General features: G+C 38.3%; 1 protein-coding gene across 3 annotated transcripts in view; it reads right to left on the bottom strand.

The window, feature by feature from the left end:
- The window catches only part of lrp4 (low density lipoprotein receptor-related protein 4), a 118,675-nt gene that overhangs the window by 16,197 nt on the left and 85,872 nt on the right, over window positions 1-16,606 (bottom strand). For all 3 annotated transcript variants that reach the window (XM_055036583.1, XM_055036584.1, XM_055036585.1), the window contains exons 7-15: window positions 15,797-15,916; window positions 15,585-15,710; window positions 14,819-14,944; window positions 13,767-13,901; window positions 12,380-12,505; window positions 11,767-11,997; window positions 10,465-10,621; window positions 9,713-9,930; window positions 2,399-2,575 (exon numbers count right to left, since the gene is read on the bottom strand). In XM_055036583.1, the coding sequence (XP_054892558.1) occupies window positions 2,399-2,575; window positions 9,713-9,930; window positions 10,465-10,621; window positions 11,767-11,997; window positions 12,380-12,505; window positions 13,767-13,901; window positions 14,819-14,944; window positions 15,585-15,710; window positions 15,797-15,916 (1,416 nt within the window). The remainder of the gene's footprint in view (window positions 1-2,398; window positions 2,576-9,712; window positions 9,931-10,464; window positions 10,622-11,766; window positions 11,998-12,379; window positions 12,506-13,766; window positions 13,902-14,818; window positions 14,945-15,584; window positions 15,711-15,796; window positions 15,917-16,606) is intronic.

Genomic DNA, 16,606 nt, shown 5'->3' with positions numbered 1-16,606 from the left:
GAGGCACTCACAGTTCATTTTAGAGTCAGACGGTTATAGTCCTGTTAACAGTACTAACACAAAAACTTTCTCTTGGCTGCATGTCAAGTGTAACACAGTTTGCTATCAAAGAATACAAGCTTTTATTGTCATTTTAATAAAACCTTCACAGCTCACTAGATCACAACATAATCTAATATTAATGCAGCAGATTATTCTGCTGTCTGTGTAAGGCAAGCTTTCTCATCTACAAAAATTGTACCCGTGTACTGCTGATGCTTATGTTATTTTAATATTGTCATTTTCAGAAAGCAACAAGTGACTTACTAATACTGATGTCGAAAAAACTTTTTCTATCATAACTTATGTTTTTAAATAAAGGAAAAATACTGTCAAAAGATATAAAAGGCCAATTATCATTTTTATTAAAACTTTTACATCTTGAAAGTATGGAAGACACATAAATCACAGTCTTTGCTTTTTGGAGAGAAAAAGTAATAGAGGGGGAAAAAAGCACTTTTCTATCTTTTTTTCGTTTCATTCTCTAAAATAGAAAGGCACAATGACGATGCAATGTCTCCTTACCATCTGGGAGGCTAACACTCCCTGACTGCAAACAGAAAGGACTGTTTTCTTGACTAAATAAATTACTTCTTAGTGAGAATATATGAAAAGGAGGTTTGCCCATTTGTTGCCAACGTAGAAAAGGCTACATTGGACACATTTGCAACAAAGATGATCAATGAAAGAAAGATAAATGGAACAAGGGAAGAGAACAGATTCCTCCCAGTTTTTCTGTTCAGAACACGTTTTGCCCAGGTTTATTCAACAACTAGAATTTTGGATTTGATGGAAGGACAACACCCTATGCAATGTTTATGACAGAAAGTGATGTGACTGGGTCATCAGTTCACTGATACAATCGTGGGTGTGGCTCACAAGCATATAATTGTCACAAAATAAAATGTTTTTTTTACAGGGATGTTTACTTTTTACCTTTGTCAGCATCAGCAGATTTTCTTGTTGAATAAACGACTAAGTGCTTTCTCCAAACATTATTCCTAAACATATAGCTCTGATGAATAACATGACGCCAAGGCAAGATTGCGCCGCCAACGCAGAAGTGTAATGCAGATAGAGCAAAACACGTTTAAAAGGCAAAGGTAGTAAAGCTCACTGTGTTACCTGAGGCATTTAGTGAGACTTTTTTTGGCGAGACTTTTTTCCCCCCAGACAACATTAAGGAAAAGAAGACAAGCAAAAAAATAAAAAATAAAAAACATACATCTGGTTCATGAAGTTATTTATGGGAAACCACGAAGAAACTGACGTCAAAGCCCAAAGTTCTGATCTTAAAAGATTCCACATAAGGAGTGCTAAATTGCTTTAGCAAAAAAAAAAAAAAAAAGAATGTTTCACACAAGCCTAGAAATTCAACTCCTTTTGGGTTTTGGAAATAGAATAAACTTTAATCTGGGTAAATTGTGTCTTAACCTGTAAATGTCTTTTCGGGTCATGTTGCTAAGAGAAACTAAACATACTTGATGGTATCTTAAGCATATTGTTGTGACTGCTACGTTGATGTAGTGTAACTTTTACTATAAAAACACAGATATGTGCAGTAAAGTCATACTCGCAAATTCACTGCATAGGAAAATCAAATGGAATAATAATGCTAGTCAGAATTCGAGCAAATTTTGCAAAGTTTGATCGTAATACTTGTGGATAAAAGCTACCGAGATTTTAAATGTGTGGGTGTATTAGGGTGTTCATTTGTTAGGTCTCTAACCCGGTGCTCTCACATGACACCATTGTTGTGTGGTTGCTTCTCAGCAGATGAATAATCATAGATTTTCAGGAATTCAAAATTCAGTGTAGAGTTTTCTTCTACTTTTACTCTTGGCTTCTCTGTGCCCATCTTTGCATTTCTAAGCCATTTAACAAATTTCTCAATTGTTAATATGGAAGCTAATTTAATTAGCCATTGGCAAGTTTTCAATATGGCAATCTGTACCTTAAAACCAACAGTTTTGAGTCTTATTAATAAATATGACGTCCCTTCAAGCTGAAAGTTGTTAGAAATAGGAACAGCTTGTTCATATTGTGAATTTGTAAACTAACAAATATATAAAACTTGACCTCAATGAATTGTGGAACATAACAGATGGCCTGAAAAATAATAATAAAAAAAAAATGATAAATTGGATGTATTGGCAATTTCTTTCTGTTTTCCATTTCAGAAATGCCATTTTAGATTGCAATTAGTGCAAATCACAAACTGTCCCTCATCTTTAAAATGAACAGGTTTCATCAATGCTTACATCACCTTCATTAACAAATTTCACCTCCATGTATTTCACTATGCCACCTGTTACAAGAATGCCATGCAAATGTTCTTCTGTTCAAGTTGTGTACTGACCTGCAGGCTGCCTTTGTGGGTGAAGGGTATGGATGTCCATAGGAAAGTGGAGCTTATTGCGGATAACCTCCTGGTTTTTGCCTGTGAACTTGTTGGCACTGTTGATGCTCTTGGTGTGCCAGTCAGTCCAGTACAGGCTGTCCTCAAAAACTGTGATGGCAAATGGATGCGGAAGGCCTGAATAGAGAAAGATTAGGTGAAAAAATTCTAATAAACAAAGCAACAACCATCAAAGCTCATTTTATAATAATATTTTTTTTTTTTGTGAAAAGTTACTCACAAATGTGCAAAAAGATCGACGTCAAATTTCACACCTTCTTAATGAGCAAAAATAATGACTTGAGTTGGCTGAGAACACAACAAAAACTGAATGATGTTACAATTGGCTCTTTCTATGAAAATACTTAATATTTCCCTATTCAGTGCCGTTGTTTTGACTGATGTCATGCCGTCTGTATATCAAACTGCTTTGAATTACTTACCCTCTCACAAAACCAGCCAATAGCTGGTTTTGTTGTGGCCAATCAATTCAGAAACCAAGGGCATTGCATAATCTGATTTATCTGTCCAAGATCTGACTGCAACATCAAAGGCAACCCTTAAACTGAACACAATGAGACAAATAATGGCCAGTTCATTTCCAAGTCTGCCAGTGCAAATTTTGATGGAAGATCTTAATCTCAACAGTAATAAATTCCAGATTTTCATCACAGCCTTGAAGACATGCATATATTTTGTTAGGGTTTCCATCATGTTAGCCATGTGAGCCAATATGTTGGGTTATTTCAGTCACATGATGGTCTACATGCTAGTTAAGGCACGTAAACCACCAGTTTTTCAACTCCATTTTGGTTTAACATATAGTTGCTTGGAAAAGTACTAGTTACTGCTGAAAGAAATCCTGGAAATGTGGAAATGCCAGATAAGGCAAAATGCAACATTTTGGTAATTTTGGTGGAATAGTAACAATCCACATCACCTTGAAAACACAATCCTCACTATGAAAAAGTGTTGAGTCATGTGTGAGATGCTTTTTTCCCCTCAGCAAGTGAAGAAAAGATGGTCAGAAACACAAAAATGGCTTAGTCAAAGTCCATATGTTTGGAACAGGGTTATAATTGTTTTAGGTTTTTGATCTAGTTTTATTTCGTTGTGATTTTTTGTTTGTTTAATTCAGTTATTTTTAAATAGTTCTTAGAGTGTGTTTGCTAGTTTATATTAGTTAACTATTCAGTTTTAGTTTAGCTCTTATTAGGTTTAGAAGCAGTTTTGTTTTTTTTATACTTTGGTTCATTTTTAGGTGCAGAATCCAAAAAGGTAAAAGTGTTGCATCTCAGCAGAAAATGTATTCACTTATTATTGAACAATTAACTGACTAGTATTTTCTTCCAACTTTTACCGTTGTCATTTTGCAGACTAGAGTAAGTGCATAAACACAAAAGCGAAGGTTATCATGTATAACTTCAGTATGATTTAGGTTTATAAACATACAATATAGTTCCATGTTGTTCCAGTTAGTTCAGATTAATTACCATTTTTATTTATTTCAGATTAAAAAAGTTTTCTCAATTTCACTTTCTTATTTTGTTAGTTTTAATTAACGCTGATAAACTTGTCTGGGAATCAGCTAAATTAATCTTTAAAATAAATAAAAATAATGCTTTTTGCAGGCTGCAATATTGTTTCAGAACCCTTGAAAAATTTAAAATTGAAGATCCTTAAAATATGCAGTCACATTTTCTAATCATACAGATGTCTGAGCTAGACTTTCACCTGAACACAGACCAGAGGAGGGAAGTATCCCAGAAAATGTGTTAACTACTGAGGAGGTCTCTTGTGCTATGCTGGTTCGGTTTGAATGTATTTTTTCTCCTCCATCCTAATCCTTCTGCAGAACTGTAGCTGAAAAAGCAGTTGGATGGGATTGCTGAATGGATGGAAAAAGTGATTTCTGCTTCACAGAGTGGCTGCAGTGATTGAGGCGGGCATGCTGGTGCTTAGCTTTTCAAAACACCACGGCTAGTTTAATGACAGTGTTTTACGACACAACATAAATGTCAATTGCTAAATGGCCAAAGTGGGAGGAAGACTGGAATGATAATGAGCAACAAGAACCAGAGTGACTGCGTGTACTCAAGTGTAAACGCAGCAAAACAACAGTTTCATTGTTTCAGTCGGCATGCTTTGCAAGGTCCAAACTTATTTACCCAACAATACAGATGAATGTACGTAATTTAGCTACAAATTAATACAAATTACTTGTCCTTCTGAGGTCTCACTTTTTACAGTCTTTATAATTAAAAGTGCCCCCCAGCCTCCTCAAACAGATCCAGGTGCATGTCTGAACGATTGTGGTAAAAACGTGTGTATTTTCTGATCTTATCGCAGCGTAAAGGAGACAACATTTGCACCTTCTTACTTCCTCCTAAGTCATCGACATCTATGATAGCGCCTGGTTTTGACACGGTCACCTTCTTTCTTATCCTCTTCACACCCTGCTTTTCCGGGACAGCTGGAGGAGCAGCTGCAGGCGGACGGGGGCATCAAACGCTCCAGCAAGTCTTCACAGATATGTCACCTTTAACCTACATGTGGCACATTCCTGTCCTCAAACGCCCCAACAAAATCTGTCGCACTTTGTTTCAAGAGCTCATCAGCAACACAGCGTCGCCTCCAGCTGGACAAAAAGATGATAGGAAAAGGCTGGAGTCATCTTTGTTGAATTTTTTATTTGTGGATTTCATTTCACTTTGAGATGAGTTTTCTCTGATGTGAAGTAGCTTAATCAAAAGGAATTTTGATAGAAGAGAGATTCACAGCCTGCTGCTCTGCTCGTATTCCCCGGTGCGTCATAACAAACTATGTCTTGGTTTTAGCCTCATTTTACTTACAAAATGGGAGATGAAGAAGCAAAAATGGCACCGAAAAAGTAACAAAAGGAGAGTAGTGACATCTGCAACAGGTTTTTACACATTACTGGCAAACGTGTGAATAGTATTTTTTAATTTATATAAATTTTTGAGTGTTGCAAAACTTGGTAATCAATGGCATGATTACCAAGTTTTCTCTATGGTATAAATGTGACATAATAATCTTGATTCCCTCTTCAAAATGACAATACAAGACAACATGTTTTGTGTCCCAGAAATGAAACTGTGGTACACGAGGCATGTTGGGTGACCACATGTCCAAAACCATTTGATATCCGCCAGCTGACCAGTGGGAGTGAGACCAGTCATGTTAGGAACATTATGTGTCCAAACTTCACAAACAAAAACATGAGCAATTCCTTAACTACCACTGGAACCTCACATTAAATAAGGTGGTAGATCCATGATGCTGTGGGCCTGTGATTCATTCAAAGCCCAAAGGAACCTTGATAAAATGCTTTGCATAACAAGCCTTTTATAATACCACAGTATTGAGAGAGAAACTAGGGTACTTTTATAAAAGAAAATCTTTTCTTCTAGAAATTTTGAGAAAACAAAAACTGGGAAATAATTAAGGGATGAGTTCTGTTCTGCCGTTTTTCCAATAGGTTTTTATAGTTAAATTTTAGACACTGACAACCTTATGCTATGTGCATGCATTAATCCTGAATTAAATACTAAAAACTGTTCAGGCCAACTATAATCGTGCATTCATAAAATAATAAATAAATGAAATAAAAGTTTAGACTTGAGGGAAAACATTTAGAAGTCATGGATATTTCCCTAAATCTATATCAGTCAGCCAGGAGACAAACTGCAGGAGACAGTTCTGTGAAACCACAGCTGGACGTATTTGGTCTCTGGCAGAGCTACTGTATGATCATGACAATGCACAAAAATAGCTAAATTAATTCATAAACACTCCCATAAACTTGCAGAGACAATCAGACTGTCCTTCCTGTCCCACCACCTCCAGCTGAACAGGTGTGCAGGCCGGATAGCGCCACCATCCGTGACACACACCACAGGGGGCTGGCCCACATCCAGCCAGCTCCCTTCCTCACACACACACGCTCACACACGCAAACCCACATGCAGATCTATTGGTGGAGGGGGATGAGTATTCGTTAACATTCCTGGGCACAGCAGCTCAGAGTGCAACACACCCTCTTGCGCACACACACAAAAGAAAACGTCCCATTTGTCCTGTGTGTTGTCTGAGCAAACACAAGCTGTGGAGGAAGGACAGGGCCAATTACAGCCTTTTATCCTCAGAGCACACATCATTAAGAAGAGCTCACAGGAATGATGCCCTGCACACACACACACATATCAAACATTTCCCCTATCCTCCTCCTTCCCACTGTTTAACACCCTGATCATCACTGATGCCCTTCCACCATCTTTTCACTTCATCAGAAAAACACTCCAAACCTTAGGCCATTCTGGCAGATACAAGTTAATGCCCACACTTCAAATTCCTTTGAGGAGTATAACTCACAAACTGATCCATTCGCATGTTGCCTGGATGGATTTCATGACAGATTTGTAAAATGTGTCTATACAGAGCTGTATCACCATTAAAATCAAATTTGTTTGTTGGATGAGTTCCTCCTGATAAAACCCAAGATAGTTATTTTCTTGTTCCGACATGCGAGTCTCCCACAAACCCTTCTGGAGCTCAACTAATGGATTTTGTTTCAGAGAGAATAAACTTTTACTAATAAAATTGGGCTTTAAATTAGTCACATTTTGGTAGTAAGAGTTTACAAAGCAGAAATAGGAAAGAATTGTGTAATTTCTCCACTCATAGTCCTTAAAGTACAGATGCATAAATTGAGTTCTGACCACTTGATTGGTCATTTTAAAAATCTGAGTTATATAAGCTCCCCAATGCGGAACAGATAAAATTATGTGTTGAGTGTGCATTTATTGTATCATTTATCACAAAAAATTTTTATAAGAATTTTGATTTAATGTTGTATTGATATTTTATTTAATGATGTTGCATAAAAAACAAAACTGACAGAATTCAGAAATATTTTTATTTTCTCCACTATTTGTTCCAAAAGAGCCACACTCAATGCCAGTCAGTTCAAAAATATGATTAAATACAGTCACTGTGTGCAGGTTAGTCATATAAATCACACTTCTGAAAGAAAATGGCATCCAGAAGGGGCTTATTTCAAGTGGGAATGTTTTTCAAGAACAATATTTGTGTTTGTGGTTTTATGAATGCTTTCAGGCCTGAAAAAGAAGTAATAAATAGCTTTTTACAAATTTTTATTCTTACCACAATAGTACCACAGAAATATTGCAATATGATGTGTGTCAAATATAGATTCCTGACTGTCTTTTCACTGGAACATAATTTCCTGGAACCATCTCTTCTACCTAGGCTGCGTTTTATTTTGTGCGTTTCCACTGTGAAGTCCAAAAATTGAGCTGCTTACGTAGATTACCTCCCGTAATTTTGAGCAGTTCCCACCGCTGGACTGCCACTTTGTTCTGGGGACACAATGTCCAACCACCGCAACAGCACAGTCAAGAATGTGATTCGAATCTGATTAAAACTGCATTAATCTCCGATTGTTTCATGGCGTCGACGGTCTGCAGTTCCAAGATTTATAAACAGAAACGGTATCAGAAAGTGACAAATCCAATCTGATCTCCACGTAAAAGCTCTTTTGTGCTTTTCTCTTGAAAAGAAGAGTGGCTATCCAGTTCGGTGCCATTACTCCCAGTTCCAGCATCACTGTTGAATTCAATGGTTTCACTAACAACCTACTGTGATCAGAGTGTTCTGCCTGGTTGCCTCTTTGCCAACCGAGAAACACTGAACACAAACACACCGGGGAACCACCATTACTGTCATTAAAACCTGAGAAACAAACATGTCTGTTTTCTTCAACTCTGGCTCAAGTGTGTGTGTGTGTGTGTGTGTGTGTGTGTGTGTGTGTGTGTGTGTGTGTGTGTGTGTGTGTGTGTGTGTGTGTGTGGGTGTGTGTGTGTGTGTGTGTGTGTGGGGGGGGGTGTATGAGTGTGTGTGTGTCTCAGAGTGAGTGACTTTCTAAAAACCCGATCTGCACTTTGATGTACATCAGCACATTTCTCAGCAGGGAGCAGCAACATGAACAGAGGCATGCACTTTGCTCTTTGTTCTTATTTATGCTTTCTGTGCCTGTGCATATCACTGGTGGACACATGCATGCTCTTTAAGGGGAATACGGCACTAATTAACTCCACATGGAGAAGTGCAGCAGTGCTACATCATCTGTGAATGTGTGTATGTGTGCTTTCTTGCATCTGAGTGAAATAATTTATGACAATTGAGGGAGAAACTGAACTCTGGCCTGACCTCTTTTCTATCTTGTAATCAGATTTAAATTAAATAAATATATCTCTTTTCAGATTCTTGGAAAAAAAAACTGAAAGAATGTGGAGTAAAAAGGTAAATCTTTCCAGGAAACAGGGAACGGTATCTACAAAAAGACAGTAAAATGATCTCTGTAGAATCTTTTACTGTATTGCTTTTATTTTGAATGAATTTCAAAATAAAAGCATAATAAGTATTTATAGATGTGTTTCCACTGAATATTCACTAGGCCTTTGTAATGAAACAGAAGAATAATTCTTTATGCTTGAAATGGAGAAATGAGGAAAAATAATATCCTTGTTTTCTGCTGAACAACAACAGAGTGGGTTTTACAGAAAGTAGTTTTAGTTTTTAAACTGTATTCTTATTTTTTTTAACGTCTTAGTAGTTCAAAACTTATTAGGGTATGTTTTTGATGAGTAACTATTCTCAACTCATTAAGATAAATGTGCGTCTGCCTTTCTTGAATGAGAGGTTCTCTTTTTTCCCATTTTGAAGAGTGGCTACGAGAATCAGTCGCATTATATTTATATGTCTAGGAAGCAAAAATGAAAAAAATTACAACTTGGAAGATTCTAGAAACTCAGATAAATGTTTAAAAATACTAAATGTGCCAATAATTGTGGTACAGGTGATTTTGTAAGACCTTGTTTTAATTGGTGATTTCTTCCCACTCTGTAAAATGTACAAAAACTAAAGGTTTATTCACTCTTTTCTACTTTACTACTGAAATAAAAACAATTTATGTTATATATCTTTAGCAAGTGTGTCACCATCTTCAAATCATAGAAACTGCACACAACCTGTGCTGTAATATTACAGGGGGTTTTATGAATCAGGTATAGTCAGCCATAAAAATATGTTGTCATCAAGAAGGTGGAAGAAAAAAAGCATTCAACGTCTCCTTCAGTCTCATAAATAAATGCCAGTATTCTACTTTTCTCTCTGGATCTGAACTCGTCCTTACATCATCCGAAGCCTGAAAAAACAAACGGCGGCTCGGTTTACCTTGGCTGATGACGGCCTTGCGGTTGCGTCCATCCAGGTCTGCTCTCTCGATGACGTGATGCTTGGCGTCCACCCAATATATGCGGCGGCTGGCGTAGTCAATGGTGAGGCCGTTGGGCCAGAACAGGTGTGTGTCTGCGATGACCCTGCGGTTCGAGCCGTCCATGTTGGCGTACTCGATGCGTGGCGTGTTCCCCCAGTCCGTCCAGTAAATCTTACTGAAGGGAAAAATGGGACATTCGTGGTGAGTTTCGTGCTTGTACAACTGAAGCTGGCACACAACAGATTGTTGTCAGGATTTCAGATGCAGCAGATGTCTTGATTTACCAAAACAAGCTTTCTTTGCCTCCAACATTTACATCCTTGTTATCGTCACTCATCTGTTATGTGTAACCTAAGAAACTCCCCCCTCCCTCATTTGTTAATTATCCCATGCTAATGAGCTCTCTAATATGCTGCACGAGTTTTCCACTTTTAAATTTCACTGGGGCCTGTTAGGAAACTTTCTCCTGCCACCGCACAACATAAAACCAGGCAGGAGGACACAGCTAGCTGCTGCTCCTTTTGTGAAATACTTGTTCCACCCAGATGCTCGCCTGTGGGTAATGCCGTGCTGCCAGACTTTAATCGCTGCTCTGCTGCTGCTGCACTACAACTGGGACATGTCCAGAGGGGATATGCATATATGAATGTGTGTGGATTTGAAAGCATCTGGGGGGAATTATGAAGTGTGTGTGGATGTCGACGCGTACCCCTCGATGGGGTGCAATGCAATGGCTCTGGGCTTCTCCATATTCTGCCACAGCAACACTTTCCGGTGCGTCCCGTCCAGATTGGCCACTTCAATGCGGGACGTCCCGGAGTCTGTCCAGTAAAGCTTATCGTGGATCCAGTCTATAGCCAATCCCCCTGGAGCAGAAGGAAACAAGTTTTTTTACCCAATTAAAATGACTCAGAATCTGTTGGCAACCACATATCCTGTGAATAAAACACAAATCTAAAATGTAAATTAAAATTACAGGCCTCTTTTTCATTGAGCATGTAGTTAATGTTATTGGTAGCTGAACAAATAGAATTAGTATTTTTACCAACTGCATTAGTATGACGAGGACTGGACAATAGCTTTTATATCATAGAAACTTATGATATAAGCTCTACATTTTAGTAGGTATCGGCAACCGTCTATCTTTATTGTTTATTTTTGTGTTTTAAATATCTGAAGTCTGCCATGTCATGCGACCTTTCCTGTCTTATCCACAGTTTTCACTCCACCCTGTTTTTTATTTGTAAGCAGTTATGAGGCACGGTGGCGAAACCCGAAACTGCTGTTGTGCAAGTAATTCAACAGGTTGTTGCTAGGTAACTAAAGAGTGAGTGAGTTGCTAGGTGACCAAAGAGCGCGTGCTTAGCTCACCATGAGAGGTTGAGCAGCAAAAGCTTGTTCATCTCCCAGAATGCTGTGTGCTTCTGTATTGGAGTTCATTGAACAGATGGAAATTAGCAATTATCCTATAATCTGACTCATTTACAGTCTGTACAGAAGTATTGATTGTTCATTAATGTGCATTGTCCCCAATAAATTAAATCTAATAAAAAAAAAAAAGAATATTCTATCTATTGAATATTGACTACTGTATCAGGCATATCGTTTGTTGATATTAATCACGTGTCTATGGTGATATATATCATTGTTGATTTATTGTCCAGCCCTCATTATGACTTTGTTGAAACAGACTGTCTTATTCCTTATTATTGAAACATAATATTAAATTGCAATCATATATGATAACATTTTTTATTAAAAAGTTCAGTTCCTACGGGGGAAAGTAGAAGATGGCATCAGAGATTGATACAAAGAAATGTGACTGTACTAAAGAATCATAATGAGGCCTGATGTAGAATAAAGGAAAAAGCTCAAGTTTATTTGGCTCAGCTCCAAAATGAATCAGGTGATGGATGGAAGGAAAGACAGAGAGAAGCAGAGTTGAATGAATTGGATAAATGATGAATGATGCTGCTGTCCCTAAGCTGAACCCATTAGTTACCACACCCACCTGGGCTCTCCAGACCGGTGGAGATGACCTCCTCCACGTTAGAACCGTTGAGGTTGGCCTTCATGATGCGGTCAAGCGTCACGTCCGACCAGAAGACGAGCTCTCGGCTGTGATGGAAGTCCAGCGCGATGGCGTTTTCCAGGTTGTTGAGCAGGAGGGTGTATTCTGAGCGGTGTGGCAAAACTTGTCGGATGTCGATGCGGTTTGCAAACAACAGCACTGGCTCTGGACCTAAAGAAAAGTTTATAGGCAAAAGAGAATAAAACACTTAGATAGGAGCAAAGGATGCTTTCAAAAACAGCAGGCAATAACTTCAGCTGAGCTGAGGGTATGAGTTGTGGCAGCTGCCTGGCAGGCGCTCCTGACCCAGGTTTAACTCTGATCTGCAGCAGATTGATGGCTTGCTGCACCAGACCTGCACTCTACCTCTGGAGCTCGGCTAAATCTACCTCAAAAGCCTCAGAATGAAACGGAGCCCCCAGAGCAGCTGAGTGGATAAAGTTACAACTTAAGAAAAGTGGAACCACTGTGCAACCAAACTTTTATTGGAGGTCAAGCCTTGAGGAGTCTCCAGTGATATCTCAGGGAAGAAAAGTCAAGTAGTGATTTTTACCCAGAGCTTTGCAGCTGCGCTTATCAGGCCGAAGCTCGTAGCCGTGGACACAGCGGCACAGGAAACTCCCCTCCGTGTTGGTACAGCCCTGGCTACAGTAACCCTCTTCCGCACACTCATCCACATCTGGAAAAAACCACAGAAGGAAATATTGACTGTAGCAATAATTTCCTTTAGAGTTAAAAATAAATGGAAGGGACAAATTGCCAGAAAGGAGTTCAAGGAACAAAATAATCAAACAGTTTTAGAATAATTGAGCTGGAGTTGGAATTAATTTATTTCAAGCACCTAATCTTTTGACTTAAGTAAAAGTTTCTACTTTTGAAAAACTCCATGATAAGAAAATGACAGATTAATATGACCAGATCTTACAGTTGCTGGACATTTCCCAGACTGCGCTTACATGATGTGAATGTCCCATTGCATGACATGCTCTTGCTAGTGGCTTAATTTCATTCAGGTTATTTTGAATCAGTAGCTGCATTTCCATTCCAAATGTGTAAAAAACTTTAACATTCTGCTAATGATGAAAAAACACAATTTTGCAATTGCAGTGTTTCCATTAAAAAAGAAATGTAAGGTCACACTTGAATAAGTTTGTTCACATGATAAATCATTAACATTATGTGCCGTTATACTCCAAGTACTTCCTGTTGTTGTCTTCTGCGTCTTTTCTGGCAGCAGCAACATCTTGTTGTTGATCATGTGACCCGTGTGATGCACAAAAAGTGCTTCCATTGCAGTTTTGTGAAATAGACAAATTTCAATACAGCCAAAACACCAAATCATCTTGGCGCTAAAACATTTTATCAAAAAACAAGAGATTTCCGAAATGTCCATTTTTCAATTAAGGGAATTTATTTTTGAAAAGTCAAATTGCTCTATTATACGGTCAATGGAAACGCAGCTGCCGAAACACCTAAAACATTCCGTACTCTGCATTTTGACAACATTGGCCAAAGGTTTTGAGTTCAGTCACAATAACATTGTTCATTTCAGTAATTCGGTTCTAAATATACAACTACTGTTTTTTCAACCAGACCAGATTCAGTTACAATGCCTGGTGTACAAACAGCTAACATAGCCCAGTCAGCATGGTATTGTATATATTCCTTCTGATTTGAAAAAAATGACATTTTCAGACAGTTACTTATCAATTATGCTTCTGGACTTTCCCAAGACTCTTGAAGATTTCATAAGTGGGAGGTAAGAGCGGCACTTCATGCAGAATAATGTTGGATTGATGTCACCCCCAGGAAGTCAGTGAAGACAACACATAGCACTTGGCAAGTTGTCATAAATATTAACATTCTTGCTCACTCACTTTCATCAGCAAACTCTGTCACATTGTAATCCACCCCACATACACACACAAAGACAGCATTACCCTGGCAGGATTTGTTGTCGTCGGTCAGTCGGTATCCGTTGTGACAGGTGCACTGGACCAGGCCTCTGACCATCTGACACTTCTGTAAGCAGCCTCCATTATTCTGGTTACAGTTGCCCTCACTGGAGCGTGGCCCTACAGGAAGTGCAGAAAGATTACAAGGACATAAACACAGCTTGCTGATTCAGTAAAAAATGTGAAAAGCATCTGGCACATTTGATGTTGGACTTGGAAATATTTTTAGGAGTGAGGCTTGAGGATACTGAACTTTATCAACACAAACAGAACTTGCCCCTTCAGAAATATATTTAGCCACATATAGTTGTTCCATGAAGGACTCTGCTGACACCATGACCTTTCTTTCATTGCGAGAGTCTAAATCTCACCTTTGCTTGACTTGTTGGGAGTTTTGGTGAACATTAGAGCATCTGTTTGAGGCTTTTAAGATCTGAGTTGGTTCAGTGGCAAAATATTTGCAAAAATACCAACTGACTTCTGGTCTTAGGCCAACTCCAGACTGATTGGAAAATTGGATCATGAAACTAAAATCAGGTAGATCATGACTGGTTTCAAAGAGGCTCTAGGTAGGCGGTGAGACAGCTATTGTTGCTTGACAGCTCATAGCTAAGAAAAAAACCAAATGATGTTTCTTTCTCTAAACTAAACGCTTAAACTTATCACACAGGTGTCCAATATCTTCAAGAAAATTTCACATGAGCAAACCATCGAGAGCAGACAAAAATCTTCTAGCATTTTGATGTGATATAGCTATGAAGAAAAAAGCGTACTAACGCTCAAACAGTGCTAGAGTATTGAAGTATTGATGCGGTGTGGATAGGGCCTTTTGTTTATTTGAGAAGAAGGTTTCAAAACAGAACAAAGGACAGGGCAGAGGGAAAACTTTCCAGTTTAAAAGGAAAACATTTTCATAGGAAACTCTGATCATTATGTAAACTGAAGTGACTAAGCAATCATGGAGTAAGTACTCTCCCTAATGTGGTGAATTCATGACTAATTGCAATAAAAGGTGCTGATTTTCTTCAAACACTTACTGCAGTCATGGTGTGGGTGTTCATCTGTCCCATCACCGCAGTCGTTGACCTCGTTACACACTTTTCTCTGTCCGATGCAACGGCCATTCCCACACTGGAACTGATCAGGAGCACATGGAGGACTGTCTGCAAGGAGGTGTGAAAATACAGACCATACGACACAAGTCATTGTCTGGTTTTACTAGACATCTATTGTTTATAGTTTATTTAAAATATGGAGATCTTACTTAATTTTGTTATTTGCTCTACAGTGTAAATGTTTCAAAGAGGGTGGCACAACTACAGTGTGAAAAAGAACTTTTCAAATACGTCTGTTCTTCAATATCCCATAATCAAATTACCCGATTCCCCCATCAGGATGTCATTTAGCCCAGCAGAGCCCATTCAGATCCTTCAGGTGTGTTGGGTATGCATGTAAAAGCTGCAGGATAGTAAACCAGATCTGGTGTCCTGGTTTACAATTTTTATTTACTTTTTTAATAAAGACAGTTTCTAAGAGTGAGAAAGTTTTTTTGTGTTTTTTTCACAATACTTGTAAATTGTTCAGAGCGTCTCAAGGAACATAGTGTTCATCTCACATCAACATGAAGTCAAAACAATAAGACTGTTTTCTAGAAACAACTGCATTTCTCATCCAAAAGGAAAAATAAAAAATAAAAACAGGGATTTTCTCAGTACAGGATGACTCTTCACAGCCGTTGTCATGACTACATTTTAAAGTGAAGGTTATATTTAGCCTCTAAAACAAGATAACTACAAGTCTTACCAGTTTTCTCACACCCCTCTTCATCACTCCGATCCGTGCAGTCATCCTCACCGTCACATCTCCATGACAACCGCACACAACGTCCAGTTCCACACCGGAACTGGTCAGCCGTACACATTGACGAAGCTACAGGAAAAAATAAATAAACAAAATGTTTGTGGAGCATTCCTAACAGAACTTAGCGACGATTTTTAGGACAGGCGGATACTTACTGCAGTTCTTTTCGTCCGACTGATCGTCACAGTCATATTCGCCATCACATCTCCAGCCAGAGTTGATGCACATGCCGCTACTGCACATGAATTCAACTGATCTGCAGGGTTGATGGGAAGCTGTACAGATACAAACAGAGATTTTAGCGGTAAGAGCAAGTCCTGAAAATACATAATATTCAGGTTATATAGATTAAGATTAAATATTATAATGTTTTTTTAGACTCTTGTTATTCTCAGACTTTTACGATGCTAAATGTTCAATATTCTGAACATTTAGCATAATTGGAACCTTATTAGAGAACATGGCATCAAGAAATCTAATAACGGCCGACAGAAAACTGAAAATCATTTGCTTTTTCTGTACAATGATGATCCAAAATAAAAGACCCAATCCACACAGATGCACTGCACTGAGCAAAAAGTTGACCTTATGCAACCATCTCAGGACCTACACATAAAAAAAGCAGTTAGATGAGAGAAAAAAATAGACTTGGAGCTAAACGGAGCAATTCACAAAGATCTTGCTGACCATGTGTTAGAAACTCATAATAAGTTGAAGAAAATAAAGTACTGTTGTGCTGCTTAAAGGAGGGTGCACAAAGAAAAGTAACAGGCTTAAGAACTAGAGATGAGACAAGTTTCAAGACTTTCTTCTCTAATAGTTCGACAAACTTAAACGATGTACAATAAAAAGTGATTTTTGAAAATGATTTTGTTTATACAATAATTTCCCTGCTTGTTTCACGAAATTAATTTAAAACCATGTGTATCATGTGTATTGACAATTTCTTTCCACTGTAAGTAATA

The sequence above is a fragment of the Poeciliopsis prolifica genome, unplaced genomic scaffold (genome assembly GCF_027474105.1).
Source record: "Poeciliopsis prolifica strain line A6 unplaced genomic scaffold, Auburn_PproV2 SCAFFOLD011, whole genome shotgun sequence".
Classification (NCBI taxonomy): domain Eukaryota; kingdom Metazoa; phylum Chordata; class Actinopteri; order Cyprinodontiformes; family Poeciliidae; genus Poeciliopsis; species Poeciliopsis prolifica.
The sequence above is the reverse complement of the archived record's forward strand: the minus strand, read 5'-3'. Positions and strand labels throughout refer to the sequence as shown.